The 14,696-nt window shown below is 40.0% G+C and overlaps 1 protein-coding gene across 2 annotated transcripts in view; it reads right to left on the reverse strand.

The window, feature by feature from the left end:
- Positions 1-237: 237 nt before the first annotated feature.
- Positions 238-14,696, reverse strand: part of erf (Ets2 repressor factor) — a 52,099-nt gene continuing 37,640 nt past the window's right edge. The window contains exons 2-5 of one of the 2 annotated variants that reach the window (XM_087294612.1): positions 10,934-11,168; positions 4,474-4,589; positions 3,441-4,375; positions 238-3,353 (exon numbers count right to left, since the gene is read on the reverse strand). In XM_087294612.1, the coding sequence (XP_087150738.1) occupies positions 2,796-3,353; positions 3,441-4,375; positions 4,474-4,589; positions 10,934-11,168 (1,844 nt within the window). In that variant the 3' untranslated portion in view covers positions 238-2,795. The remainder of the gene's footprint in view (positions 3,354-3,440; positions 4,376-4,473; positions 4,590-10,933; positions 11,169-14,696) is intronic. The other variant, NM_001044927.1, reaches the window with a different exon arrangement.

The following is a 14,696-nucleotide window of genomic DNA, read 5'->3' on the forward strand; positions in this document are numbered from 1 at the left end:
AAGACTCCGCGGACACCCGGTTTAAAATGTTATTTAATAAAGCGTCTAATCTTTATGGTTTAAGTCATTGTTGGCATACTCTTTTTAAAGCTGGAAGCTCTAACAACTGATTTTGAAATGTTTATCATTATCGTTTAATATGGGAAATAATTATCGAGGTTGAATTTTTGCCATATCGCACAGCCCAAAATACTACCCAAAGTAGAAAAAATGCAAAGGAATGACAAGAAAGCCAGATCCGTTTTTACCTGTTTTAATGAACCCTGATTACAGTTTTAATTACAAGAGCAAAAGAAACCACATGAGAAACTAAAGTATACATGGTTCCTTGTAACGTCAAGTTTTGTCTCTCTTTACAAAGCATTACATAACCGCTGAGAGACAGATGGAAAGCTTTAATAAGAAAGAAGCAAAAAGAGAGACCTTGAACACGATAAAGAAATATTTGTCTTTTCTTACATCATCCCCTCGAAATGGAAAATATATATTTATATATGTACACAACCAAAAAACGTAATATTCAAATAAAAATAACGTGATAGCATAATGTCACCCCCTCCCTCTCCATCTGGTCACAACTAAAACCATCATTAATACAAAGCCAGAGCACTTTTCTATCACGGTTATCAAAGAGGGTAGAGGAGTACGCTTTATTAAAATGTTCATCTCGAGAGGTTAAAATTCAGGTAAGGGGGTACAAACGAATACCAGCGATAATATCAACATTAAAAATGATAAATGGTAATATAAGCGAAAAATAAAAAAATAATAAAACAGCACTGTTTATATTGAAGAAAGAGCAAGAAGAAAAACGTATTTAACAAATAAGGCAGCTGTCAGTTGAAATACAGATACTGAACCGGTGTAAGGCCGCCAAACGAACTCGAAAAAGTTAAAAGAGGGGGGGAAAAGTGTGTGTTAAGTCTGTCAGGTCCTATCTGTCCTCCTCAGATGAGGGCTAAATGTCCACTTTTTAGTTGTCAGTTTAATAAAATGAGGTCCCTTTCTGAAGGACATGGTCGTGACGTCATTTCCTACAAGAGTCCTTGCATTTTGCTACAAATAGAGCTGACGTAGCCAAACGCTTAGCCAAATAGGATGTAATAGCTGTTCTTGATCATCACGGAGAAAACACAGCCTCCTGCAACTAAAACACTGCAGCAAGACTGAGCGGGAGAATGCAAACACGGCTGGACGCGTTAAACCTTTTACGTAGACCTTACAAGGCAAAGCCGTTCAGGGTTTTTGAAACTATTGGTCAGTTAAGTTTAGCTTCATCTATAACAACACTTTTGCTTCACAGTACAGAACTGTAGTGCCCTGAAACTAATGGTCTTCCTTACATATAGATTTACCTTCTGAAATATAATTTGTATCAAAACCAGCGTTTGTTCTTTTATCAAATATATACGGCTATCGTGAGAATATACGGACTCTAAATGCAAATCTTATTTAGGATAGTCTCTTTTAAACGTACAAAACTAAATAAGGCATAAAAGCAGTGTTTGAGGTCATGTTTCTAAGGCCTCTCCTGTATGCGAGTCGATAAAACAACCCATTTAAAAGAATTGGGCGGTCGTTTTTTTTTCCATTTAAAGGCACAAATGTTTGTTAATTTGAAGGCGTTATATTCAAAAGACAACCTATTGGATGTGAGGGGTGTGCAACACACGATGAATATTTGCATTCTTTACAAAATAGGACTGTATAGATGGTTTTAGGGATGATTACGTAGCTAAAAATCAGAGAGCGCCCTTTGATATGTTGCCCCAATGTCCCTATTACTTTCCCTTGGGGTTGAAACTTCATTATGAAAAAATAAATAAATAAATTGGAGCAGGAATAAATCACATTTTTCATCCAGCTGGTGGTCATGAAGATGATCGAACGTATATAAAATGTTTCCCCCAAAGTATATACATGTCTTAAGATACGTTGAGGTTGCTGAGTGGTCCCGTTAGCCGGCAGAGTCCGTTGAGCAGCTGATGTTTAGAGCCGGCAGTGATAGCGGCTGGTGGCACGCTAGCGTCAATTTCTCTGAAGGCAGTGACATGAAGAGTCATGGTTTAAAAGTGAAAGGCAAGGTGGTTCTGCAAAACGTCTGGGACTTTCATCTTGGTATGCAAAACAAAAAAGGAGAGCGTCTGTAACCACAATGTTTGAGAACTATGATTGAGTATTTAGGGGGGAGGTGTCAGCCAGCATCCTTCCTTCCTTGTAACTTTCCACTTCATCCAAGAGTGTTAATTTTAAAGCATCTTGCCAACTGATCCTAATTTTCATGAGCATGAATTAAAAGACTTTGAGACCAATTCATGATCATCATCTCTGCTCATATTTAACGGGGATGCATCAATGTCCTGTTTAGGCACTTCTGTAAACTCTTGAATATGATGAAAAGGTGTTGGGTTGACCATTAGATCCTATTGGAGAGCTTTTTTGGGGGTAAAAAAAAAAAGTGTTCAAGACTTCAACGAGACAAGAGGGATGGTGTTAGTCTAACACATCAAACAGACAGGAATGGGTTCGGTAAGCAAGGGGCTCTGGATAAACTTTGGGAAGGAGCCTGATTACTTCAATTTCTATAAAAAACAAAAAAACAAAACAGGTCAGTATTTATTTTTAGTGTCACAACATTCTGAAGTGAGTGAACCTGCATGTGCAGAAAGATGATTTGGTCATCTGCACTTTCTAAATGGATGGTCTTCACATAATTTCTGAGAGCAACAATAGCCTTCTGGCTTTAAGGAGGACAGCTCTGGGTTGGTAAGTTTATGTGTTTGACCAGGTCCTGTTCAGCAAACATTGTTTTCTAAAGACAGCTGTGCTGTCGCTCGCTGAAGCTCAGAGCTCACCCTCCTCTGGCCTGTCCCCAGGGGCGCAGCCAAAGTCTCTGGACTCTTCCGGTCTCCGTTTTCCTCTCCCAGTTTAAGGTCTACCTCTTGGGAAAGTTCCTCCTTCTCACCCCTACTCTTCTTGTCCTCGGCCTCTTCGGTTCCTGCCTCCATTCGCTGATCCTCACTCCAGCGACGTTTGAAACGCAGCTTCAAGGGGATGCAGCGTGTACCCCCGGGACTGATGGGAGCACCCTGGCCAAGGTTTAGCTCCCTGGGTTCTGCTTTAAGACCTAACAGATTCAGCCCAACCCCTGAGGTAGGGGCAGCTGGGGTTTTGAAGACATCTTCCTCAAGATCATCATCATCTGTCATACGATCATGGTTGGGTGGAGGGGCGAGGCCACCATTGGGATGGGGAGGGGAAAATACATCACATTCCTCATCTTCATGCTCCTCTTCGCTAATGTCTGTGACCTCAACTTCTTCCTCCGACTCCATGTCTGAGATTGGCTCAACCTACAAAAGGAAAAAGGAGAGTTAATCAGGAAACCGATTTCAGTCTCAGAAAAGCTGAAATGTGGAATTCTTTAAAGGTGAACATACCTTGATCTTTGGTGGACCAGCCGCTGGGTTGTTGGTCATCATCCCAGACGAGGAGGAGTTTGAGGCTGAACCAGACTCCCCACAGTATGGGAAGGAAGCAGCAGCACTTCCAGAATTTGGAGCATGCCCTCCTCCAGTCTGGGTTGGTCCTTCCCTCTGTTTGCGGCCCAGTGGTGGTGGCTGTAGCTTGAACTTGAAAGGAGATAGATGAGGCTCATCAGCCTGGTGGTGCAGAGGGTGACTTGTTAGGTGTGGACCTACACCCGCTGGCCCACCTAGTCCCTTGTCTGGGCGCTGGGGCTGGGGGATGACGATGTTGGGATAGTGCAGGAATGCACGAGGACTCAGATGATAGTTGTACACACTCTGAGTGTGAGCTTGCAGGTAGCGCTTCATGTCCTCTGGATTGAACGAAAAGTGGGAGCCCAGCATGGGTGACAGGGATGGAGAGGGTGTGTAAGGCATGTGAGATGTAGGGGTCATGGAGAGAGCTGGAGAAAGAGTAGGAGGCAACAAGCCCCCAGGGCCTGGGAGAGGGGACACTGGGAATGGGGACAAGGGTTCAGGGTGCATCCGGTGTGGTGGCACATGGGGCCCACTCCTGGGGAGGCCAGTTGGGTTGGGCGGTGCGCCATAGACACGGAACAATGAATCATGGGACAAGCGTGGGTGGAGCAGGTTTCTGAAGGCACGGTCAGCCGGGCGGTCATCGCCGGGAGCCATGCCAGTTTCCTCAAGCTCTGAGTTGGTGGAGGTGCCATCGCTGCAGTCAGAGACAGAGCCACGAGCTATGCGTCGAGGCACAGCACTGAAGACACCAGGACTGCGTAGTTCCTCACTAGGAGAAAGAACGTCCGACGGTGTGGATGGAGGGAAACGGAAATGAGTGCTGACGCCAGATGGGACAGGTGGAGCACTTTGTGGAACTCCAGAACCTACGAGAGAGGTTGAGAACATTAGTATCTAAAGGACTTATACTTTCATATGAGATTAAATATGCGAGTCTGAAAGATTTAGAAGTAGTGGTCCTTACCTGCAGAGCCCATGTCAATGAATGGATAGTTGACCAGCACCAGCTTGTTAAAATTGAACTTGTAGGTGAATCTTTTCCCTTTGGTTTTGTGCAAGATCCTTTTGTTGTAGTAGTATCTGCAGAGAGAGTGTTGGCATAGTTACACATTTGCAAAAGACATTATTAGGAGTCAAAATTAGTTTTGTCTGCGACACTTTTGAACTCGCTAAACTTGCACAGAAATGACCAATTTAGAGACTTTTGTTTTGAGGAAGTTTAAGATACATCGTAGCATAAGAGTAAAACAATGTGATCAGGTTTCAAACTGAATCGATCAACTTCTATTTTAGTTTCAAATAACTCATGTATTACAATTAAACACCTAGGACTGAAAACCCAAGCTTATAAATGCATATAATTTTTATTAATATATATTTTTAACTGATTACACTATAGTCTTTCATTTGAAGGGAGGCAATCAATTTAACCTTGAACCTTGAATGACTAAAACTCATTCAAACAGCTGTTTACTTAAAATCCAATTAAAATGGAAAAGATGACATGGAAACGCTTGGCAAATGTTCTTAATGTTAACTAGATGTGTTTTAAATGAAGATATATGCATAAAAATGTGGCATATGCAAAAGTGGTAAACAGATTGTCAAGATGAAACATTCAAATATTGTACCTGTCGAGAAGCAACATGTTATATACATTTTTCAGAGACCAGGATCAAAAAAATAAATAAATAAAAAAAAATCAAACCTTTCACAGTAAAAGCCTGATATAATTATATTTATCATTACGGAGTACAGAAGGTCACTGTGTGTAACACACACATGCTGAATTCTTTCATACATGAAAGCATTTAGCCAACCAGATTCAGATATGTGCTGAGCAGATACGTGACTTCATGGCCATCTGAAGCTACAGATGTTAAGTTGATTTATGGCTTCAATGTGTTTAATTAAGACGTCACTGAGGGTGCATGTGTGAGAAGACATGATTGTGATATATAATGATGTGCGGATCTGAAAAGTTCACAGGCGCATACTCTGAGAAAAGGGCACATACGCATGAACACAACACCAGCACATGGAAACAACACTTTGAAGTGCATTTGAACTTGCTTCAAAAGAGCTCTAACTAGTGTGATTTTGCACACGTGTGCTGTGCAGACATTCACATACACCGCTGAACAAAATAGATGATCTTAATGCACTTCTGTTTAATTTCACCAAGCATAACACAGACAACATCCATCATGAAAGCAGAGGCCCGATTATAGTATGATCTACCTGAAGTGGCATCGGGTTAACAGGTAAACACAACAAGTGTGTACATGTTGTTTTGCATTGTCTGTTCGCCTGAAGTCTGTTCATTTTCTCAACAGTTCAACAATGGGACGTCTGTGTAGTCTGGAGTCAGTCTGAATGCTGTTTGAGTTTTGAGGAACACATGCAACCTCTTAGGTATGGATGAAAAGAGAGAGCAGAGACAGAATGCCTTCAGGCTTTTCTTTCTCAAATGACTAGATCAACACTTGTGAATAACAAACTTTTCACTAAAACAACAAATAATCTTTAAATGTGTTAAACTGTTATTACTCATAAATTACTCAAAGTATGATAGAATTTGTTTCTAAAAAAATGTTTTACAGTGACTTAAAGGCCGTTATACAGTATACACTGATGATGTGTTCACACCAGACGCAGATGAAGCATCAAGTGCGTGTGGTTTACATGTTAAGTCAATGCAAAGATGATAATAGACATCCTGCAAGGCTGTTTGCAGGAATGAAGCGGCACGATGACGTGATTTGCGTCAATTGAGTAGGAAATTCTGAACTTTAGTGGACATTTGTGCCGTGTTAAACAATCACGAGCTTGCTCTTGTAGGGATGTGACGTGGCACCTATTGTTGGTGTCCCGAGGGGTAATCCTCCTGCCGACACCGAACTACAGCTCATCAAACTGGGCTTGGCTCAGTCTGAAGCACTGCTGAAAGCTTCCATCATCCAGGTATGGTTTCTGGAGGAGTTAATGGACTCTCAAAGCTGGGTGCACATCAGAAAGAATCTAGTGGACTTTGACACATGAACGAATCGGCTTTGACAGGTGAAGGAATTGGTTTTGACGTACGAAACTTGTTTGACGAACGAATGAAGCCCATTTGATGTGTGAAAGAAGCGCCTTTGACACGCAAACGAAGCAACTTTGATGCGCAAACGAAGTGACTTTGATGCATTAATAAAGCGACTGACGCGGGAATGATGCAACTCTGACGAGCGAATGAAGCATTTTTGACGTGCAAACGAAGCAACTTTGAAGTGTGAATAAATTGATTTTGACGCGCAAAGAAATCGACTTTGATGGGAAAATGTAGTAACTTTGACGCGCAAACAAATCTACTTTGACGCGCAAACAGAGCTACTTTGACGCGCAAACAGAGTTACTTTGATGAGCAAACAGAGCTACTTGAATTAAATGACTTTGATGCGCCAAGGAAGCAACTTTGATGCACAAATAAAGAGGTCTTAACGCGCAAATGAAGCAACTTTGATGCATAAACAAATCGATTTTAATGTACAAATAAAACGACTTTGATGCACAAGTTAAGCAACTTGAATCAAGTGGCTTTGACGCCCTAAGGAAGCAACTTTGATGCGTAAATGAATCGATTTTGATGCGCAAAGTGATTTTGATGTGCAAACGAAACGACTTTGATACTCAAACAAAGCAACCTGAATCTAGCAAATTTGACACGCTAAAGAAGCATCAATCGAGTTTGACATGTGAATAAAGCGAATAAACTCAAAGTGTTCATACGTCCATTTATACGAGAATAACACAATTTATTTGCGCATCCAGCGTCTGGTGTGAACACAGCATTACAGTGTATGTGTGGTATTAGTCATTGTAATGGAACTACCATGGTTTCTGATTTATTTATGAATCAATCAAATTCGTACTATGGTATATCCCCAAGTATGTTACTAGAGTAAAAAGAGCCTACACAAACAGAGCACAAAAAAATTAGCAACACTTAGCATTTAGAGTTACACATTTGAAACGTAAATGGATAGTTTGTCCAAAGATTTTAATTTGCTTGCGATTTACTCTAGACTATTTCCTCAGACTATCCAAAATGTAAGTGATTTATTTCTTCAGGAGAAAATAATATTTTTGAGCCATGGCCCTTGGTGATACAGTGTAAGAAAATAGTTATCAGCACTTTTTATGGTAGAAAAAACCCATAAAAGCTGTAAAAAAAAACAGTGTCAGCTCGTGTCTGAGTTTGCACCTGCACACACTGACGCTCCAGACTCTCAGCCATTTGCCAAGACTGGATTAAAGGTAATGTAGTAAATAATGTTCAGTTTCCAGCACAGCCTGATTGTTTGGTGTACATTTCTACGGCAAAAAAACAAAAGTAGTAGTAGTAGCAAAAGTAGTAGTAGTAGCAGACATCTTGGATGGCCTGAGGGTGAGGAAATGAACAGCAGGTTTTCATTTTTGGGTGAAAGATCTCTTTAAATTCAAGCCAAAGTACCAAATTTGGATAGAAACAACGGACATTAAATGTGCAAAGCTTTCATTAGAGGAATAGAGTCTTTGTGGGTCAGTGCAGAGCCTCCGACTACTCAATAACACAAATGAAGAAAACCAGCTTCAACCGAAAAAGCCAGTATGAGGTCACGAGAACGCCTTTGTGTGTGTGTGTGCTGTTTTCTGGCATTAACTGAGAGGACATGTTTTGTGTCCTCCACATGTGCAGAACAGAGGCCAGTTCTCCGTTTCTCAGAAGCCGTCATGGTCTCTGCTGTGACACTAAAGAACTTTCTGCTTCCCATCTGAACTGCTTTCTGTTGCCTTTCTTCTGCCCCCTCCCTCCCTCTTCCATTCATACGCGTCCATATCTCTTCGAGAAATGAAAGAGTTCTCGGAAGTGGAGGACGCACACTAGGCCTGTAAGTGATGGCTGATGAGCACTAAGTGGGCTTGATTATTCTGGGATGGCAAAGGCAGGTTCAGCAGGTTTGAGTGGGCATCCGCAGGTTGCCATGGTGACTGGTCCAAAGCGTTGAATAACATGAAGAGACAGACAAACAGGCAACTGGACAGATTGCGGGTGACAGACGAGCACGGAAAAAGGCAAAGGCGGAAAAATGCTGTACAAGATGAATGACAACACGGGGATACAAACATCGTCCGTCAACATCAAATCAGAGAAACAACATGTTGTAGACCTACATAGGCAGAGGCATCCTAATTGAAATAGAGAGAGCGAAAAGGCTCTTTATGGGAAGCAACTTCACTAATGACACACCACACAAACACAAAAAATGAACCACAGGAAAGACGTGACTAACATTCAGAGTTGCCATCAACAATTTTATGTTTCCAAGTTCATAGTCTAGGTTAGCCTAAAAGTTGAGTAAGCAATTTGGTATAATTATTCATTCGTTTGTTCGTTCGTTCGTTCGTTCGTTCGTTCGTTCGTTCGTTCGTTCATTCGTTCGTTCATTCGTTCATTCATTTTCTTATTGGCTTATCTCTTTATTAATCAGAGGTCGCCACAGTGGAATGGACCATCAACTTATTCAGCATATGTTTTACATAGTGGATGCCCTTACAGCTGCAACTTAGTACTGGGAAACACCCATACACTCTCACATTTACACACGTACACTACAACCAATTTAGTTTATTCAATTCACCTATAGTGCATGTCTTTGAACTGTGGGGGAAACCTTAGCACCCAGAGGAAACCCACATTAACATAGGGAGAACATGCACACCTCAAACAGAAATGTCAACTGACCTCAACTAGCTGGAACTTGAACAAGTGACCTTCTTGTTGTGAGGTGACAGTGCTAAACACTGAGCCACCATGCCTTGAATAATTATAATATTTGAATAATTATTACATCTAATGCAGGGGTCACCAACCTCGGTCCAGAAGGGGCCGGTGACCCTGCAGGGTTTAGCTCCAACTTGCCTCAACACACCTGCCTGGGTGTTTCAAGTATACCTAGTAAGACCTTGATTAGTTTGTTCAGGTGTGTTTGATTAGGGTTGCAGCTAAAATCTGCAGGACACCGGCCCTTTAGGAACAAGTTTGGTGATCCCTAATCTAATGTGATATTGAAACTGAGGCAGCAGTGTGGGAAATATTTCTACCCACTGATGAACAAAATTAATTACAGTCACTCGACTTTTAAAGAGCTCAAGAATTTCAAGAAGCAGATGACATAGACGTAGTATGCTTGAAGTAATAATATAGTTGGTGGGTGTACAGCTGGTGTGGATGCAAATATTTCTATCGTTCATTGTGAGGGTCACTCTAAATACCACCAAATAGTGGGTATTTTTATTTAGAATCTATAGATGGAACATACATATACAGTTGAAGTCAGAATTATTAGCCCCCGTTTATTTTTTCCTTAATTTCTGTTTAACGGAGAGAAGATTTTTAAAATAGTTTTAATAACTAATTTCTAAAAGCTGATTTATTTTATCTTTGTCATGATGACAGTAAATAATATTTGACTAGATATTATTCAAGGCACTTCTATACAGCTTAAAGTGACATTTAAAGGATTAACTAGGTTTATTAGGTTAACTAGGCAGGTTAGGGTAATAAGGCAAGTTATTATATATCGATGGTTTGTTCTGTAGACTATTGAATAAAATATATAGCTTAAAGGGGCTAATAATTTTGTCCTTAAAATGATGTTGAAAAAATTAAAACAGCTTTTATTCTAGCCCAAATAAAACAAAAAAGACTTTCTCCAGAAGAAAAAAATATTATCAGATATACTGTGAAAATGTCCTTGCTCTGTTAAACATAATTTAGGAAATATTTTTAAAAATTAAATAAATAAAAAAAATCAAAGGGGGTCTAATAATTCTGACTTCAACTGTACCCGTTTCTTAGATGAAGTTGAGATTGTTGCAGTGCAAAAGATCAAAAGATTCCTTTTACCCTAGACTAACATCAATGAGGATATAACACTTATTGGGGGCTCGTCCGGGATCAAACGATTTAATTAGATTCAATCCATGTTTATTTCTATAGCGCTTTTACAATGTAGATTGTGTCAAAGCAGCTTAACATAGAATTTCTAGTAAACTGAAACCGTGTCAGTCCTGTTTTTACAGTTGAAGATCCCTCAAAGGATGCTAAAAATATTCTAAAGGGAACTAAACACAAGTTAAAATGGTTTGGTTATCTTTACAATTGTGTTTGTGGCAAACAAAATCATTCATTCATTTGTATCGCGTCAGCATAGTAAAGAAAGAGGCTACATTAGCCCAGAGTTTGACACCTACACGTCACCTAGGTAGGCAGCACACTTGGCGGTTGAATGAAGCCATTACCATTAACGCAGATGTGCTCATCAGAAAAGATACCGCAGATTAAAACAAGAACGCAATTGGCAGTCCTTTGGGGTTTAATAGGCAGGTTGAGTCTTTACCTGAGCGCTCGACTGAGCTTGTCGTAATTCATCTGTGGCTTGCACTTGCGGGCCCCCCACAGTCGTGCCACCTCGTCCGGGTCTTTGATGACAAATTCGCCGTAATCTCCCTGCCAGGCGATGACATCGTGGTACTCCTCCTTGCGCAGCAGCTCCAGGATGAAGTGCCACAGCTGGATCTGTCTGGAACCAGGACTCGACTCCGGCTTGTAGGCCCAGTCTGGGAAGGCAAACCCTAGAGGTCAGACATAAAACACACTTGAGAGCCTTGCTACTTTGATGCAATCTAGCTAAATTCGCTGGGAATAATAAGCGGCCTTTGTTATTTCTGCAGCCTTTCAAAAGACATGCAGCCAAGAGAACAATGTGCTTTCAGGGCAGTAGGCAAACTAACATTTTGTCTGGTTAAAGTTTGTATGCGGCTCTCCTTAGAGTCTGAATAAGTTGTCAGAATGTCACAGTGTCTAGTTAACACGAGTTTCAATCCAGAATCCTTGAGGCAGCAGTCAAAATAACACTCACACACACATACACAGATGGTCTCAGTCTCTACTTTTAGACTCAATACTTGCAGAAACAGAAGAAAAGTAGCAGGAGGTCGCTGGAGGCGAGACAAAAACAAGGCCGTGACTTTGAGGGTCTTTTGTCTCATTACAGAAACTGTTTGTGCCTTGGGACATTTACATGGACAGGCGGTTACACAACATGCTAAGTGACAGACCTATTACGAATCCATGCACAACGCTGAGTCAACGTGACAGAACGAGATGGCGGAAGGCTCTCTGAAACCGGCGCATCGCAGAAGCACCTGAGAATGTTAGCCGTTGACGTACATTATCAAGAATGAGAAGGCTGCAGACTCAACCAAAATGAGGTGAGGTATTTCTGCCGGCTAAATCAGACACAATGTCCTATTAGGATGGAAAAACAAATCGGAGTAAAACACAATGAACCAAGATTCTATCTCTTAGGCACCCAATGTCAGGTGGGAACGGCTGAAAATAACAGCATAATTCCCACACTCGCACACAAAAGAGAAAGAGAGGGTCTTGGCGCACGATGTGTTGTTGTGCTCAGTGGAATGCCCCTTTCAGACAGTTTAGAGCTTGGCTGCTAATAATGCCTAGCGCCGTGTTAGGCAGCGAACGCAGAACAGCTCAGCATTACCGCCACCGCCAACTGCACACATGTGCTGCGGGGACCCACGCTGCGCAGGGGGGCGGTAGGATGACTTGGACACCGTGGGCTGGTACTAACTGTCCGTGACAACTGCTGAACAGTCGGCAATGCGGCTTGACTCATGATTGAGAAGTGTGGTTGAGAAATCTGGCGGATAGAGGATTTCTCTACTGACAAAAAAGCAGATCTGTTCAATTAAGCCATAAAAACTCAAAAGGCAGTTAATGGTAGGGCTGAGCGACATGACAAACATCTAATATCACGATATAAGTCATCTCACATCCTGATGATGATATATATCACTATATCAAAAAATAAATAGCTTCACATTGTACTCATTCGTGTGATCATAATTCACACTTTATTTTGAACTAAAGGGGGAAATGTTTGATTCAAAATATAAAATAAATATGAATAAAATATAAAATAAAAACATGTTTCAAAAACTAATTAGGTGCTAAATTAAATGCAGAATGTTTCAAGTCTGCAACTTAGTCTTGATGTGGTTAATTGCGTTTCTGTCTGCATACTCATAATGGCCTGTAATATTGCACTCAAATAAGTGATGAAAAGTGTATTACTATAAACAATATATTTTGTTTAAAAATAAACGATAGGCTCAGAACATAATATGAAATGACGGTCTTTTCATAGGGTTTTTCCTACATAGAGAATTATGAGGTGGCCACCTCTATCAAACTTTGTACCAGCTTCTCCTTTTGCTTCACCTTGAAAAATCAGGAAGGCACTCACGACAACCGACAGACGTCTATTCATTCACATTTATTGTTAGCCTTTAACTAAGATGATATTTTACTTAATAAGATTACAAGGATAACGCAAAATGTGTTTGTTTCAAGTAGCAAAAATGTCATGATCTGAATACCACCTGTACCTCATTTTGAACTAGGGGCCGTGCATAAGGATGATAATGCACCAAAACACACTGCAAGACTGGTGAAAGAGCGGTTTGATGAACATGAACGTGAAGTTAAACATCTCCCATGACCTGCACAGTCACCTGATCTAAACATTATTGAGCCACTTTGGGGTGTTTTGGAGAAACAAGTCAGAAAACGTGACCTGGCCTTTATTCTGCAAGAAAAATAAAAAATAAAATAAAAAATTGGCTCTGGCCACCGTGCAGGACTTGTATCTTTCATTCCCAAGAAGGCATGAGCCGGTATAAGATTCTGACGGTATAATAACCCTGGATAATAATATCATTGTCTCACGATATTGTAATTACAGCTCTAAGATATATTCTTTTTAAATGTCTGGGTAAAAAAAAAAAAAAACTTTCCCCTTTGAACACAATTTATTTAATTTTGAGAAACATTTAAAATATTTTGGAGCAGTAAACATGTCAGGCTAAATGATTCAAATGAATTACTGACTTCTGCTTTTTTTTATTTGTTTCAACAACACAGATTTCTTTACAATTTAAAACTGCATCTTTGGATATCTCCGTAGATTCGGTTCTCCTAAAAAAAAACTTACAAAAAACAAAAATAAAAATCGAACACAAACCTTAGAAAATTTTGGCTGATTTAAAACCTTGACTTTTCCAAACTGCGGTATAACTTGAAAACGGTTATCGTCCTATGTCTATTCCCAAGATGAATTGATGCTGAATTGGCTGCATAAGGAGGCCCTATACCACTATTTTTGTGGTCTAAAAGCAGGCACTTCGGTTTTGTTGTCCAACCCCTGTAAATCCTCATATTGCACAACCTTAGTTAGAGTAACAATTTATTTTAGTAAGTAAAACCAGATTATAATATCAGAGTTATTTAAGGCCCTTTTTACATGTGGTATTAAGACACGTTTCAGCTAATCCCAGAACAAGTACATAATGTTCTGTAGTGGGATTAGGTGCCGAGGTGGAGAGGAGCTTTTGGTAAAAAGTAAAATTAATTTTTACCACAAGTGTTTATAATATGAAAAGCAAATCTGGTCAAATTTGTTTTCAAATTGTTATGGAAGTTATCAAAATAAGACAAGCTCGAAATATTTCTGATTATGCAAACATCTGTTGTCCACTTGTTATCACAATATAGATGCCAATTAGGGATGCATGGCATTAGAAAATCTGACATGGTGTTTTATTTTTCTGTGATGTATATAGCAATATGAATATAATTTTGCAAGATGACTTGAGTAACTTTATTTGGAAAGAATTGCTAATTATATATTGATTGGGGTAATTTTGTATCAGAGTGCATCTGCATAAAATACACAAAAAATAAAGCACAATTGATGAAAACAATAGAACAAAGCACATAGCCTTCACTGTATAAATAATTAAACAATTAATCTTTGCTAAAGTAACAAACTTTATAATTTCAAGTGCCCAAATGGCTTAAATTCGCTTGAAATCTTAGTCACAGACTTTAAAAGCAGGATCAAATGATAAGATTAGGTCAGGTTATATTATTAAAACACTGCAGATCCTGGGATGAGACTTCTAAAGATTTGCACTATCGATGCTGAAATGATATATTGTGCAGCCCTGATGTCACTGTCTACCAGTTTCAACATGCTTTTTAAACATTCAACATACATAAGAGATTCATAAACATCC

The sequence above is a fragment of the Danio rerio genome, chromosome 19, assembly GCF_052040795.2.
Source record: "Danio rerio strain M-AB ecotype USA chromosome 19, GRCz13ab, whole genome shotgun sequence".
Lineage (NCBI taxonomy): Eukaryota > Metazoa > Chordata > Actinopteri > Cypriniformes > Danionidae > Danio > Danio rerio.